Source organism: Callospermophilus lateralis, unplaced genomic scaffold (assembly GCF_048772815.1).
Source record: "Callospermophilus lateralis isolate mCalLat2 unplaced genomic scaffold, mCalLat2.hap1 Scaffold_66, whole genome shotgun sequence".
NCBI lineage: Eukaryota > Metazoa > Chordata > Mammalia > Rodentia > Sciuridae > Callospermophilus > Callospermophilus lateralis.
Genome location: NW_027514882.1, coordinates 3,633,930 through 3,647,730, shown reverse-complemented (window position 1 = coordinate 3,647,730; position 13,801 = coordinate 3,633,930). Strand labels below are relative to the sequence as shown.

At 30.9% G+C, this 13,801-nt stretch overlaps 1 protein-coding gene across 13 annotated transcripts in view; it reads right to left on the bottom strand.

The window, feature by feature from the left end:
• LOC143387505 (3',5'-cyclic-AMP phosphodiesterase 4D-like) overlaps positions 1–13,801 on the bottom strand; it is a 200,365-nt gene that overhangs the window by 152,092 nt on the left and 34,472 nt on the right. For 6 of the 13 annotated variants that reach the window (XM_077108407.1, XM_077108410.1, XM_077108405.1 and 3 more), the window contains exon 6: positions 8,836–8,862. The exons of 6 other annotated variants lie outside the window; for them this stretch is intronic. In XM_077108407.1, coding sequence (XP_076964522.1) covers positions 8,836–8,862 — 27 coding nt within the window. Of the gene's footprint in view, positions 1–5,225; positions 5,644–8,835; positions 8,863–13,801 lie in introns of those variants that run through there. One more of the 13 variants, XM_077108415.1, reaches the window with a different exon arrangement.

Sequence of the window (13,801 nt, the reverse complement as noted above, 5' to 3'; positions counted from 1 at the left end):
CAATTCACCCTCTTTATGGTGCCTCACTTCTAGCCTTCAAGTTCTTGTAGGTGTAATTTCACCTCCATTGCTATGATGCTTGTAATTCATCTATCATCTGTCCCCTAATTTCTTAGGGAAAGTGTCCTAAAAATTTTGATTATAGTCTTTTTTTTAATCAAGGAAATGAAACAAATCTCTTTAAAATTGAATCAGTGTATGTGTCTCTTTTGCTCACACTTCAAGTGGCTCTCTATTTCACTTGGAGGAAAGCAAAAGTCATTAGATGACTTGTGTATTCATTTCCTCTGTGATTTTATATCTTTACACTTCAGGTTTATGATTTTCATGTCACGCGGGTTGCTGAATGACCCCTGAATAATTCAGGCCCTCCTTGCCTTAAGGACTTTATTCTTCTTCCTTTCTTTTCTTGGAATTCTTCTCCTGATACATGGGTTGCTCTCTCTCTCTCTATTAATTCTCAGATCAAATATTCAATTTTTTTCTGGTCTCCATATTCAAAATTAAAACCACTGCCTCCTCTCCCTTGTCCAAGAATGCTTGTCTTTCTTCATAGTCTATCACATTGCAATATACTATGGTTTAGAACTTTTTTTCCATTAATAAATTTCCAGCAATTCTGGAAATGAATGAATTAGTGATCAAACTCATCAAAGCTTTATGAAATAAAATTAGGGGAAAAATATCTCCCTGCAATATCTTAACATAGTGCTACATGTGAATATTTGTGTCCTGAAAAATTTATATTTTGAAACCTAATCCCCAAAGTATTGGTATTTGATGATGGTCCACTGGGAAGCTGTTAGGCCATAAAAGTGGAGTATTACACATGAAATCAGTACCCTTATAGAAGAAGCACCAGAGAGCTGTGTCATAAAGACACAGCAAAAAGGTGCCATCTATGAACCACAAAGCAGGCCCTCTTCAGACATAGAATCTGCCTTGATATTTTACCTCCTAGGTTCTATAACTGGGAAAAATAAATTTTGTTTTTTCGTAAGTCACCTAATTTATGGTATTTTTGTATTACAGCTTGGAAAGACTAAAACACAGGTTACAGAAGTTTAATATAGATTTAGCCAGTGAAGTAATAGGCTTGCTTTAATTCTTTTCCAAGGGTATTTAGTAATAAAAACTATTAAAAAGTTTTCAATATTACAAGAACATTCATGCATGGATCTTTGGCATGGGCTCAGTATAAGGGCCACATTTAATTCATCACTGAATTTGAAGTTCCTGTCTCTGATTATGGCTTATTTAATGAGGAGCTACTTACATCTGAATACAATTGGCTGTTTTAAATGTGTTTTGATATATTCTTTTTGATCATTATAACTCTGTGAGGTAGGTAGTGTAGACATTTTTATCATCATTTTATAGATGACTAAAGAAAAAATAAAAATAGAGCAAATGCTAGAACTTAAGTACTCAAATACCCTTCTAAAAAGCTTTTAACAGTGCACTTTGCTAGTAATAAACATTTTAGATTAGGATGTTAAGTCAAGGGATTTTTTTCCACTAATATATGACCATAACATCATTTTATTTGAAAAATAGAATTACATTTTTTTAGTGTAATTTAATATTTGTCCTTATAACATGTTTTCAAAATGCCCCTAAAGACCCAACTAACTGGTATACATTGATCACTGTATTTCCCTTATTATAAGTTTGTTCTGTTTAAAAATCTGAAAAAAAACACAAACCTTGGGATTTTAATTACACACTTTCTAAACCCCCACACAGCAGCTGTAGAGGAAGCAAATATCAGTTTTATTAGCATAATGGAACGACATGAGCCAAGTGAATGAGTTAAATCCCAGAAGATCATGCCTTTTGGATGAGATGTGCTTAAATAGAATAAAAAAACTATTCTAATGATTTATTTATGGTAGAAATGAGAATATAAACTTAAAATAGCAATGCTTAAACTAATTTCTAATTGCTGTACAAAGCTGTGACCTGTTTTGCTGTCAAATGAGTTGTATTCATCCACATTCCCACAATAAAGTGCAAGCCTGTGTTTGCATTTCACAAAGAAAGCAAAGACAGGGAAAATGCAGCTCCATTAACTCAAGTGAAAAATAATATTCTCTTAGACTTAAGAATGGAATATATAGAGGGGTCTTTCTATCATGACTCAGGCTTGATTGTACTGAGAAACATGAAGGCAGATAGTTATAGAACATAAAGTAATTAGATAATCCAGAGAGAAATCCATGTCAAAATCGCTACACACTGAGAAATAAAAAACAGAAACCACACCGAAGGAAGCTGTACTTTAAAAATATTAAATTATCTTAACCCATTATCTTAACCCATTATCTTAACCAAATATCTTGACCCATTGAGTCATCTTACAATAAAATTTTCATGAGCACCTGCCTTAACCCTGTTTTCTTCTTCTGAGCTCAGTATTTCACATTATCTATCCCCCAAAATTTTCTAGAACATTACTAAAGAAACTAATTACTTCTCACTTTCCCAAGAGGGAGTGAGGTTAACATAAGGTGAAAGATTGAAAGATCTAGAAGAAAGAGAACAAGGGCAGAATAAGAAATAAAAGTTCTGCTTAAGAGTCACTTTCTGGCCAATATTTCTGTCTAAGTTGGTCTACTGTATAACTTGTTGAACATCACTCCCTTTTGAGTAAATAGGATCAAGAAAAAGCATTTAAATAAATAAGGTTCAGGTAAACTATAAATTCGACTAAGCCAGTCTCTTCAAAGGCATTAATAGATTCAGTAGTCAGTATGTCTGATTTGGAATTTTTGTACTGCCTCTCACTCATTATGTGAACTTAAATATGTTAATTTTTCTTCATTTTCCACATTTTAAAAATGAGGATAATAATAATACCCATAAAATAATACCCATCTCAACAAACTAATATAAAATGTTTAGGTTATGGTGTGACCCATAATAACGTACAGAAAAGATTAATTGTTGAAATTATCATTTTTATTCATATTTCTAAAGTTGGAAAACAGCTGGAATAATACATTAGAATTTTATAAGCATTATTCCACTATTATATATAGCAATGCCTTCATTGTGATTTTACTAGAGAAGTGAGTTCAACTAGAGTGTGGATTAAGAAAGCATTCCTCTAAAAGGTACCACTGGAGAGCCTTTTATCTGGAGCCCTTGGTGACTGTGTTATAGGAACATAACATGTTTTAAAATTCATTTACATAATTCTAGCATCCTAAACATATTCCTTTAGATCAGTTTTATGCAGGACAAATGTAAGCTTTAGTAGTCATTTCTTGATTAGCAATTTTTCATGAATATTTTATAGCTGTAATATAAAAATTTGAAGAATTCCTTATATTTTTAAGTTAAAATCCAAACAAAATCTTCACTAAAAAATATCTAACTGATATTTTCAAGAAAAATATTATGGTCTTATTTCTCAATTTTTTTTTCACTCAGAATGAAAACAATTTTACATTTAAATATTATACAGACTTCTCTATGAAATAATTTTCTTGTTTTCTTTTCACTTTGAGTTAAAATTATTTAATGATATTTTTCATTAACTTTGGTTTTTAATAACAAAATTGAAGAAAGGTAAAAACTACCTACTAGATCACTCATATATTTTATGTGTTTATTTTAATTTTATAATGAATATAAATATATGAACACCATCATGAAGATGAAATTTAGTTAACACTTCTAGAAAAGCATTGAGTACATAGACTTGTCTTGGACTATATGTTTTCATATTTTTTCCCCTACAGATATCATATAACTGGTATTGATGATTATAATGTAATATTCAAAACTACAGTATGCAAAATTTACTGAAGGCTTATTATGGGCCAGCCCTGGGATAATTCATTTTTATGCATCATCCTATATAATTTTCACAACAACTGAATGTTGTATCAACATTAGTGAAGCTAGTCAAATGTCCAAATACTGAAATCTAGTGAGTCCCCAAATCAAGATTCAACCTATGTTTAAACACAAAATGAATGACTTAATGTGTGAAATACATTACATAGTGCAAACTAAAAACAGGTGCCACACCTAAAATAAAAATCTCAAAATAGTTTGAAACAACATTCCAATTTCATTTTCTTATATTCGTTTCAACTCCACCCTAATATTATATTTTATATTACATCAGATTTGTATATAGTCTCACGTGAATATTTTATTTAATGATATTCTGTATGACTTTTCCTTAATAAATCTAGTAAATTAAAATATTGATTTTCCTTTGAACTACATGTGTATCTCAATTTATATAGCTGAGCACTTGCATTATCTTTGAATTCTTAGGCACTGTCAGAATGAGTATGCTAATTTCTATTTGAGCACTGGATAATGATAATATAATTGTTAAGACTTAAAGACTTTGAAAATAGTAGCTAAAAGCTGGTGTTCTAGAAATGGCATAAAATGTTATCCTTACTATTGTTGCAGAATTTTGAAATAACTTAAAAATCAGGATTAGAGAATAAAATATTTCTACTGAGTTAAAACTGCTTAAAATTTGTAAGATCTTGGAGCAATATTAAGCAGTGTAATACATTTGTTATATTTTTATAAATTTATTATAGAATGAAACAAAATTATTTTACACAAAGACATTTTAAGAAAACTCTCAGATGCCCATTTCTTCTAAGTGGCAAAACAATGATGATCTTATTTAAATTTCAGCTAGATATACAGATGTAAAATAGATTGTAGAGTATGGAGAACTAAAGTGGGAAACAAGTTAGAAAAGACTCCAGACAAGCTCTGAGGAATGAGTGACTTGAGGAAGAGGATACGATGGTAATGAAATCCAACCAGGACTATTTGGTACCTAACCGAATGTGAGAGCTATTAGTGAGTAGAAATGAAAGAAGTTCCCAATCTTATAAACCTAGAAAATCAAAGAAATTTGGTGTTATGAGAAGATAGCAAATCCAGACCATTCAGATTTGCAAAGCAAAATAAGCACAATGCTTTTAATATTGAAGGGGAAGTGTTCTGCACAATGAGGGAATAGCAGGCAAAAACTCAGTAGGTGACATCAAGCCAAGAAAAGTAATCATCAAAACCAACAAATAAAACTTGTAGAGAAAGAAGACAACTATACCAACTGGTTCTCTTTGGATTGTTTGAAAGAGAAATCCGTTTAGAAAGCTTAGCTAAAATAAAGCCGTTTCATAGACCCAAAATGCAGGCATAAATCAGAGCCTAGACATATTTTAGAACAAGGGGATTGGGCACAATTAGGGTATTCTTTCCTCTTTCTTTTTATACAACCTTGCTTCATTCCTCTCTCTTAGATTTAGTTTATCTTTTTAAGTCCACACACAGAATTCATGGCCATGGAGAATAACCTATCTGATCAACTGTCTCTCCTTCACCCTACTGTCTTTTTCACCTTTCCCCTCTCTCCTTTCCTTTTCTCAGACTTAAGATTTCAGAGAAGCAGTGTGATTGGGTAATTTATTCTTGGCTTGCCAGTCAGCAGTGGGGAGGGGTTGCTGGTGGGTAGACAACCATCTAGAAAATGGCTGCTTCCTTTATTTTGTATGAAATGAAGTGTATTTTTCAAAGGAGTTGTGGAGATCTGAGCCAACACTGCAATGGATGATCTCCTCAAGGATCAGAGATGTAGTCTCAATGATGCCTCTGCTTCAGAATAAAATGGAGAAGAGAGAAAGAGTCAAAAATATTTTTTTAAAAATCTAATGTGTACAGAGACACTGAGATCAGGGGTAATGAAAATCAAAAGAAGCAATATATATTCAGCAGAAAAGAAATAAGTAATATGCTGATTGTCAATCCACCATTGGATTTGACCAATGAAGATAATCAGTTGCTACATAATTTGATAAAATTTACATATGCAATGTCTATATTATTGTGCTCCGATATTGTGCAATAGTTGTAACCAGTATTTAAAAAAAGGAGGAAAATTAAGGTAGTCTTTTATGCCATTACTAGTAACTATTAGCTGACTCCTAGTGAACTCTGTTTTAATCTAAGCACTCACAAACAACTACTATAGGAGCCTTATTTAAAATTCCTTACTGGGATGTTGATTTTGAACTCACTAGTCTATGGTTTATGGAATGACACCACATTTCTATTTTGTAAAAAATGAGAATACATTCCTTTCTCCATTCTGTCAGAATCTCCCCACCTTTCCAAGACTTTATTAAGTGAATGAGATGTGATCCTCCCCAGAACTTCCTTTGATTTGCTGGGAAGTAAGTTGTCTGGGTCAGAGGAAAGAACTATTTTTAAGCAACCATCCACTTTTACATTACTTGGGTTCTATTTTCAGCATCCAAATTTTATTCCTGTTTAAAGACAATTTACCTTGACACAGAAATTAGACAATAAAAGTATTGCAGAGTTCAATCTATTACCTTTGAATAATGTATATCTTTCTCAAACAATGGTAAGAAATAAAATTTAAATTTCTGATTGAGGTGCAGTTAATTCTAGAATGTGTTATTCTTCCTTTATAATAACTGGCACATGCAAAAAGACAGGCATGGGATAAACTATGTCTGAAAGCCCTCTGAATGCAAGTGAGAAGAGATAAAAAGACAATGAACATATGTGTAAGGGTAGGAAAAAAGATGTAGGAAGTATTAATCTGTGTACAAAAATATATTTGCATTCCAAAATTCTAGCCAGCAGAAGACATGGAACCTCTAGAATAATTGATGGTATCATCATCCAATGGAAAAAAAAATTTCCTGCATTTAAAACTTTGCAACCTCTATAATTTGAATTAATTTTAATTATATTTTTAATTAGTTGCAATTATATTTGAGAATTATTAAGTGAACATAGTTTTGATTATTGCTAGAGGTTTATGGAATCAATGCAGCAAATGACTCATGCTCACTCCATTTCTTATTGTTTTATCTTCAAATTTACTTTCTCCATTTATTTTTAAAAACTCAGGGCTCATTCAAAATGTCTTCTCACTTTACTGAAATAGACTGCAATCACCCCTGCTTCCTTAGCTTTATATATGTTTTCTTACTCCTTTTTTTGTTGCTGGTATCAGATATTGAACACACAGGCACTTAGCGACTGAGCCACATCCCTGGGCCTTCTCATATTTTATTTTGAAACAGGGTTCTCACTGAGTTGCTTAGGAACTTGCTAAAGTGCTGAGGCTAGTCTCAAACTTGTAATTCAACTACCTCAGCCTCCCTAGTCACTGGGATTACAGGGTTACACAACTGTACCTGTCTCTAATCTTCTTTGTTTTTTACTACATTTTTCTATATACATTCTAATCATCTTTTAAGATCAAGTTAACATTCAACCTTATTCATAAAGTATTACCCAGATTTTAGTAAGAATCTCTGTCTCTCTATGTATGGGTTTACCCACCATTGACACATTATTATTTCATTTTTCTTAATGCCTCATTTCTGAAACAACACTTCTTAACCTTTTATTATATGAATTCATTATGTTTATTAATTTATAAACATACATTAATTGTTCTATGAATGTTTTTTTTTCAAATTCAGACAGAAAATTACTACAGTAAAGATTGGCTAATATTTCTATCAAATTTTCTGATACAAGAACCTACACAAGGCATGGAGGTGACAATATTTTGCCAACCCCTCTTTTACACTTAGTATTCTTTGACAAATACATTGCTAGAAAACTATGGGTTCTAAAGTAAATACTAAGCTTTATCAAGAGGAGGAAGTTAACACTTCAAAAGTAGGCCTAACTTACTATATTAAAACAAAGCATAGAACTAGAACTTGGACCTAAAAGACAAAAAGTAAAATAAAATAATGTTTTTTGGCTAATTGAGAAACATAAACAGAAAAAAAAAAAAAGAAAAATGTCGCGACCCCTTGCCCGCAAGGAAGACGCAACTCAGGAATCTTCTTTCAGCAGTTTATTCAGGCCTTGATTAAAGTATCTTTTAGTGACCCCCCTCCTCTACTCTCGAGCGCCCAAGCACAGCCTAATAAAGCCTCCCACGTACCAATCTTAAGCCGCCACGTGGATCTTTCTTATAGGGTGGCAAGGGATAGCGTGTCAACTCTCCACAAAAGAATTTGTTTATCACAGGCCACAGTGGAAGCCGGCGCCATCTTCTAATGGCGGCCACAATCTACAACAATGGCTTACCACAGAAAAACTTTACAAACAGTGAATAGATTACTATGAGAAATATAAATTGAATCATATGAACTATGAATCTAGTACATACTATCATAAATAGATACACAGATTATATAGATAGATAATTTGAATTTTTTCCAAATTCATAAAAGACACATTACGACAGATTTTTGGCTTTTAGGAAGATATTTTGGTTTTTAGACAAGTGCATACTTTTTTATGAAAATATGTTTTCAGATTACTATCAGACAAATTTAATACAATCTCGAAATAGAAGAAAAAATAATAAATAACTCGAACTGTTTATAATATTCATCTTTTAGAAGATTTAATTTCCTTTTCAAATAGTTATATGAAGGCATACAGAATTTTGTGACTTTCCTTAAGCTTTAATTATGACATATTTTTTAAATTCTAAATTTTATTAAGGAAGCTAAGGTCTACAGGCAAAATATTAGCACATGAAAGCACATTTCAGAATGAAATAAAATGAAAAACAAAACTAGAAAACAAACTTAAAAACAACCATGCAAACAGACATATATCAAAACCGAATGGTTGAAATACATGAATTTTGGGTAACTTATAAATAGTATTCATGCACTGAAATAGCATTGACACCAACAGAATAGATTTTATCATTTAAGAGAACTTGAAATAAGCAGAAAAGTGAATCACCATAACCATGCAAAATGGACATGGGCTCACCTTTAACTTTATTCTTTGAAGCAGCAGCTGGTACCAAGGAAAGGTTGCACAAGAAGAAGAAACAAATATTAGATATTAGACAGACTTTCTAGTTAGCAAGAAAACAGAGATGCTATTAGTACTAAGTTGAAAAGTACATTTATATTGCCCACATACTTTATATCAAGAGAACCTATAACAAAGAAAATGACAATTGTTATACTTCATTAGTATATGATTGAAACACAGGAGTAAGAAAGTAAGACAGGAGGGCCAATAGTGAGGTGCAACTTGAAACACCGCAAGACACCAAACTCAAGGAACACACTTCTTTCTCTATGTTTTTCTTAGTTCTAAGACTTAAACGATAATCAATAAAAAGTTATTCATACATAGCTATTATTTTGCAGAGGAGTGCACTGGGGAATGAATCCAAATGTGCTCTACTACTGAGCTACATCCCTACTCCTTTTTATTTTTTATTTTGTGACAGGGTCTTGGCAAGTTGGCACAGGCTGGGCCCAAACTAAGGATCCTCTGCACTCAGCCTCTAGATTCATTGGTATTACAGGCACGCTTCACACTTTAAATATGTTTAATACCATTTAACAATTAAACCGTAAACCAAAAAGTATGAATTAATGACAAGGGCAGGTCATTTCATTTACTGAATGCTTTACTAAATGCTGAGCCTGATGTCTCACACTTTCCCTACATCTTCCACATGATGATGACAACTTGGAGCGTTAAGTTTTGATGTTTGTGCCTCATAGGTGTGGAAAATGAAAGTCAGAATTGTCTAGTTACCTGCTGAAGGTGACAGAGCACAAAGGAAGAAAGTTTCAAATTCTAGCCTAGGTGTATCAAATCCCAGAATCTGTGCACGAAGATTCCACCCTGTGGTGTTTGTATTTAAGGAACGAGTCACTTAATAAACTGCAAGCATCAGTACTTCAACAATACCCAACTCAAATCATATGATTCATTAAACCCCAGCTATTTTGGTACATGGTTGACTATATAGCTATGAAACTTGAAAACTTCATTACTTTAATTGGCATGATTCCCTTAAGAGGTAGAAATTGAAGCTTATTTATATCTAGTGGTAAACACTATTTGGGGCAGACATAAATTTGAAGTGATATATTCTACTTTGATTGGATATTATTTGATAATGAAGACTGAAAGAGGAGGGAGTGTTTTTTCACTCTCTAAAGGATATTAAAGATAAAGTAGCCCATCCCTTAATTGGGAAATATAAAGTCTCTAGTTCTGTAGACTGACCTTTAGTGCAATTTAATTTAGATTTTGGATTTAGTACCCATGAAGTAGGAATGGAAACTTTTAATTTACACTTCATTTTTCCAAGGTATTTGAACTAAAAAAAAAACTTGAGAAAGTTTAGTTAAATTTTCCTTATGGGAAAATTCATTTTCAAACATGGATAACAAACACTATCTTACTATTGTATTTTAAATAATATTTTCCAAACAAAACACTTAAATAAAATTAAAATTATATTAAGAAACCTGGATTAAGTCCTTTTCTTAAACTCACTCAAGCTATTTATTGCACAACTTTAAATATAAGTAGGTGGTTGGAAAAGAAGAATGATTTACAATATTACTGTGAACTTTAAAAAAAAACCTCAAAGATCAAAAATTTAACTACTATTTGTTTTACAACATTTTTACTAATTATTAGGCTATAATTTATAACAAAGAAATAACCCACTGGAGACACTAAATTATGTAATATTACATGTAAATTTTCAAAATTTTCTTTTACCAAGTAACGTACACCTTTTTAATGAAGGAAATAAGACTGCTTTATTGTTTAAATACAAATTTGAAATATATCTAAAAAAACTAGAGGACAGAGAAAAGTAAATAGAAACCCCTCTTCTCCACTGTCAACTTCTAAAATGCAATTTGAACAGATCCCATTAAACTAGAAACATAAAAATAACACTAATGTTGGGGCTGGGATTGTGGCCCAGAAGTACAGTGCTCCCCTAGCATGCATGAGACCCTGGGTTCAATCCTTAGCACCACATTAAAAAAATAAAATTAAAAAAACCACTAATGTTATTTTTAAATGCAAATTTTGAAGTTCTTATAAAACTCAGTAACAAACATGTACTTTTTGTCTTTTATTTTCAAAAACAAGATCATACTGTGCATATTATTTTGTATTCTGCTTTCCCACATTTTTCTTCAGTTTAATACATAGAGTTCTAACTCACTTTTTAAAATAATTGTGTAGTGCTTATAGTTTGTCTGAAGGACTATTTCTTTTTATAGACTTGTAGTATTTTTTTAATATTAATTCTGAAACACAGATCCTTACAGAAGATCTCTTCTGTGCTATAGTGATGTTTAATGTCTATAGGACAAATTTTCAAGTTGTTTTCATATTTCTATACAGAAAACAATTGACTAAAGATCTTAAATATCTTGAGAGAGGTTTGGGAATATTTGGAAAAGAAATGTAATAGTAAGCTAATGATTTGAAATCTTAAGAAACCAGAAAAAGAGAATAAAACTAATATAGAATCTAACATTCCTAATAGGTGACATGCTACAAACTTAGATGTTTTAAATCAAAAACTATTTCGAATAATTTTTCTTAAGTATTTAATTTTCAATTAAAAATTTAGTTTTTAAATTCACAAAATATTTTAAATTCACAAAATATCTAATATTTCACAAAACTCACTCTCATATACAGTAAGCTACATTACTTGCTGAAAGTCAAAGGATAGAGTAATACGTCAATACGTTGATTGGTTCATGTGAAGAGAAATTTCATTTTGAAATCAATCCACCACTTAAAAAAACATTTAGAATAAATTAGAATAAATTCAAAGAAAAATTGCCAAAAAATTATAAAATTTTAAGATAAAGATTGATATTATTATTTTAAGATAATAATTTCTCATACATAACAAATACAACTAGTCTTTTATTAGAATTAATCTCTTATCCAAAATCAGTGAAATCAAGATAGAAAACTTAGGTGTTTACATTTTTTGGTGGGATGGAGAAAAATTATCAAACATTCTCAAACATTACATGAAGGCAGAAGATTTTTTTCTTAGATTCTTGGGCAAGTACCAAAATAAAATAGAAAGAAAAACAAAAGCTCTAGGGCTGTTTCATTGTGTGTTCAGGCAGCTAATGCTAGACTAGGCTAGTTAATATAATTGGAAAGAGAAAAGGCTACCAGGCTTGTTAGCCCAATTATAATTCTCTGCATTTTCAATAAAAGAAGCCAAGATGACAGCAATACTGTCATTTAATAAATGTCATGTTCAATACTTGTAAGATTTTCCATTGTCAGCACAGTCCAATTATAAGTCAATTGTAAAGTGCACATTGCACACCACCCAAAAGTGCCTGAAAATTATCTTAAAAATGCAAATTTAACTGTTCATAGTTAAAATGGAAAGAAAGGAATTAAAGATATTTTGACCAGAGAAAAGTTTTAGATATGAAATCAAAAATTCTTCACTTTTATAATGCAAGTAGCAAGTTGAAATTAGAGCATTATATTGGTTCACACTAGTTTTTCAGACATTATTAGTTATAATATTAAATTTAGAAATGAAAATAATCATAATATTCATCATGTGAAAACTTGTGCAAATAATGTTTGAAGAAAAATCATCTGAGTAATGAACTTATCCTCACTTTTTACATATGAATGCTGAATAGTTAGATAATATTAGTCATTATATTACTGACACTACTCCCTAAAATTTCTAATACAAAGAATCAAAAAGTAAAAAATTAATTCATCATGTTACCCATTTGGTTAATAAGTCCCATTGAGGAATGTGCTTGTCTAGCTATTTATAAGAGGCGTCTCTCTCTTATAAGTGTTTGGAGAATTGGAAACTCTAAAACAATATCTCTCAAAATGAATCTCAAGGACTTTGAATAGGACATGGAGGCATGGTTAGGGACAAGACAAATTTTACATGCTTTGAATTTTACCTACCTAGTCACACTTCCCCTATTCTTTCATTTCTTATTTCCTATGTTAAAATTTACTGTCATATTTTTATCAGTATTTGTGATATGTGTAAAATATAAAATTTACAGGATTTAATGTTGCCTTAAAAGTATTTCTGCAGTCATTTATTAATGATACATTTAATAAGTAGTCAGTAAAAACATAACTAATGCTTATTTAGAGATAGCTGATACTAAGATCCATAAATTTTATGGATTGTTTAATTTTATGATTATGTAGAATGTTTTTGAAATATTTTGATATTTTTGTATTCCGTTTTTGATTATGCCTTTCCTGTGCACAGTAGTAGAAAAGGGACCATTATTTTTTTTAAAAACAGGTAATGAATTTTAGAGTTTAGACTAAGGAGAGATAGAGTTTTCTGACATTTGTGATTTAATATTTTGTTGTGTGGGCTGTTTCCTTTGTTCCAAATATATCTGCAATGAATCAAAACAAAGCAAAACATTGCTATTGGCAGATAGTATAATATAAAGTTTTAAAATATGAAAACATTACTTTGAGAGTGCATAGCAAAAAAAAAAAAAATACAGAAATAAATGAGAATGGCATTGCCACTACTTCCTAGAGGAAATACAATAAAATGAAGGGATCCAAAACATTACAAACTTTAGCTGAGAAAAGACAAATGCTTTTCTCTGTATTATAAAACTCTACAATATCAATTGTACAACTAAAACACCACACTAAATGAACATATGTATTTTAAATCCACTAAGTCAAAATGTTATAATTTGATGTGGCATATTAGTAGTGCTAATCAATACCAGATTATTTTTTATGTCTTTTCAAAAATAAAGTAAATAATTTGAAAAGAGGCAGTATTAGCACATCTACAGTATCAATACCACAATATTAAAGTGTTTCAAGATATGGAAATAAAAATTGCCTTGTAGAATTAGATAGCTACCTACTTTTATTTCTATTTTTTGTTTTTTTCCAATCACCT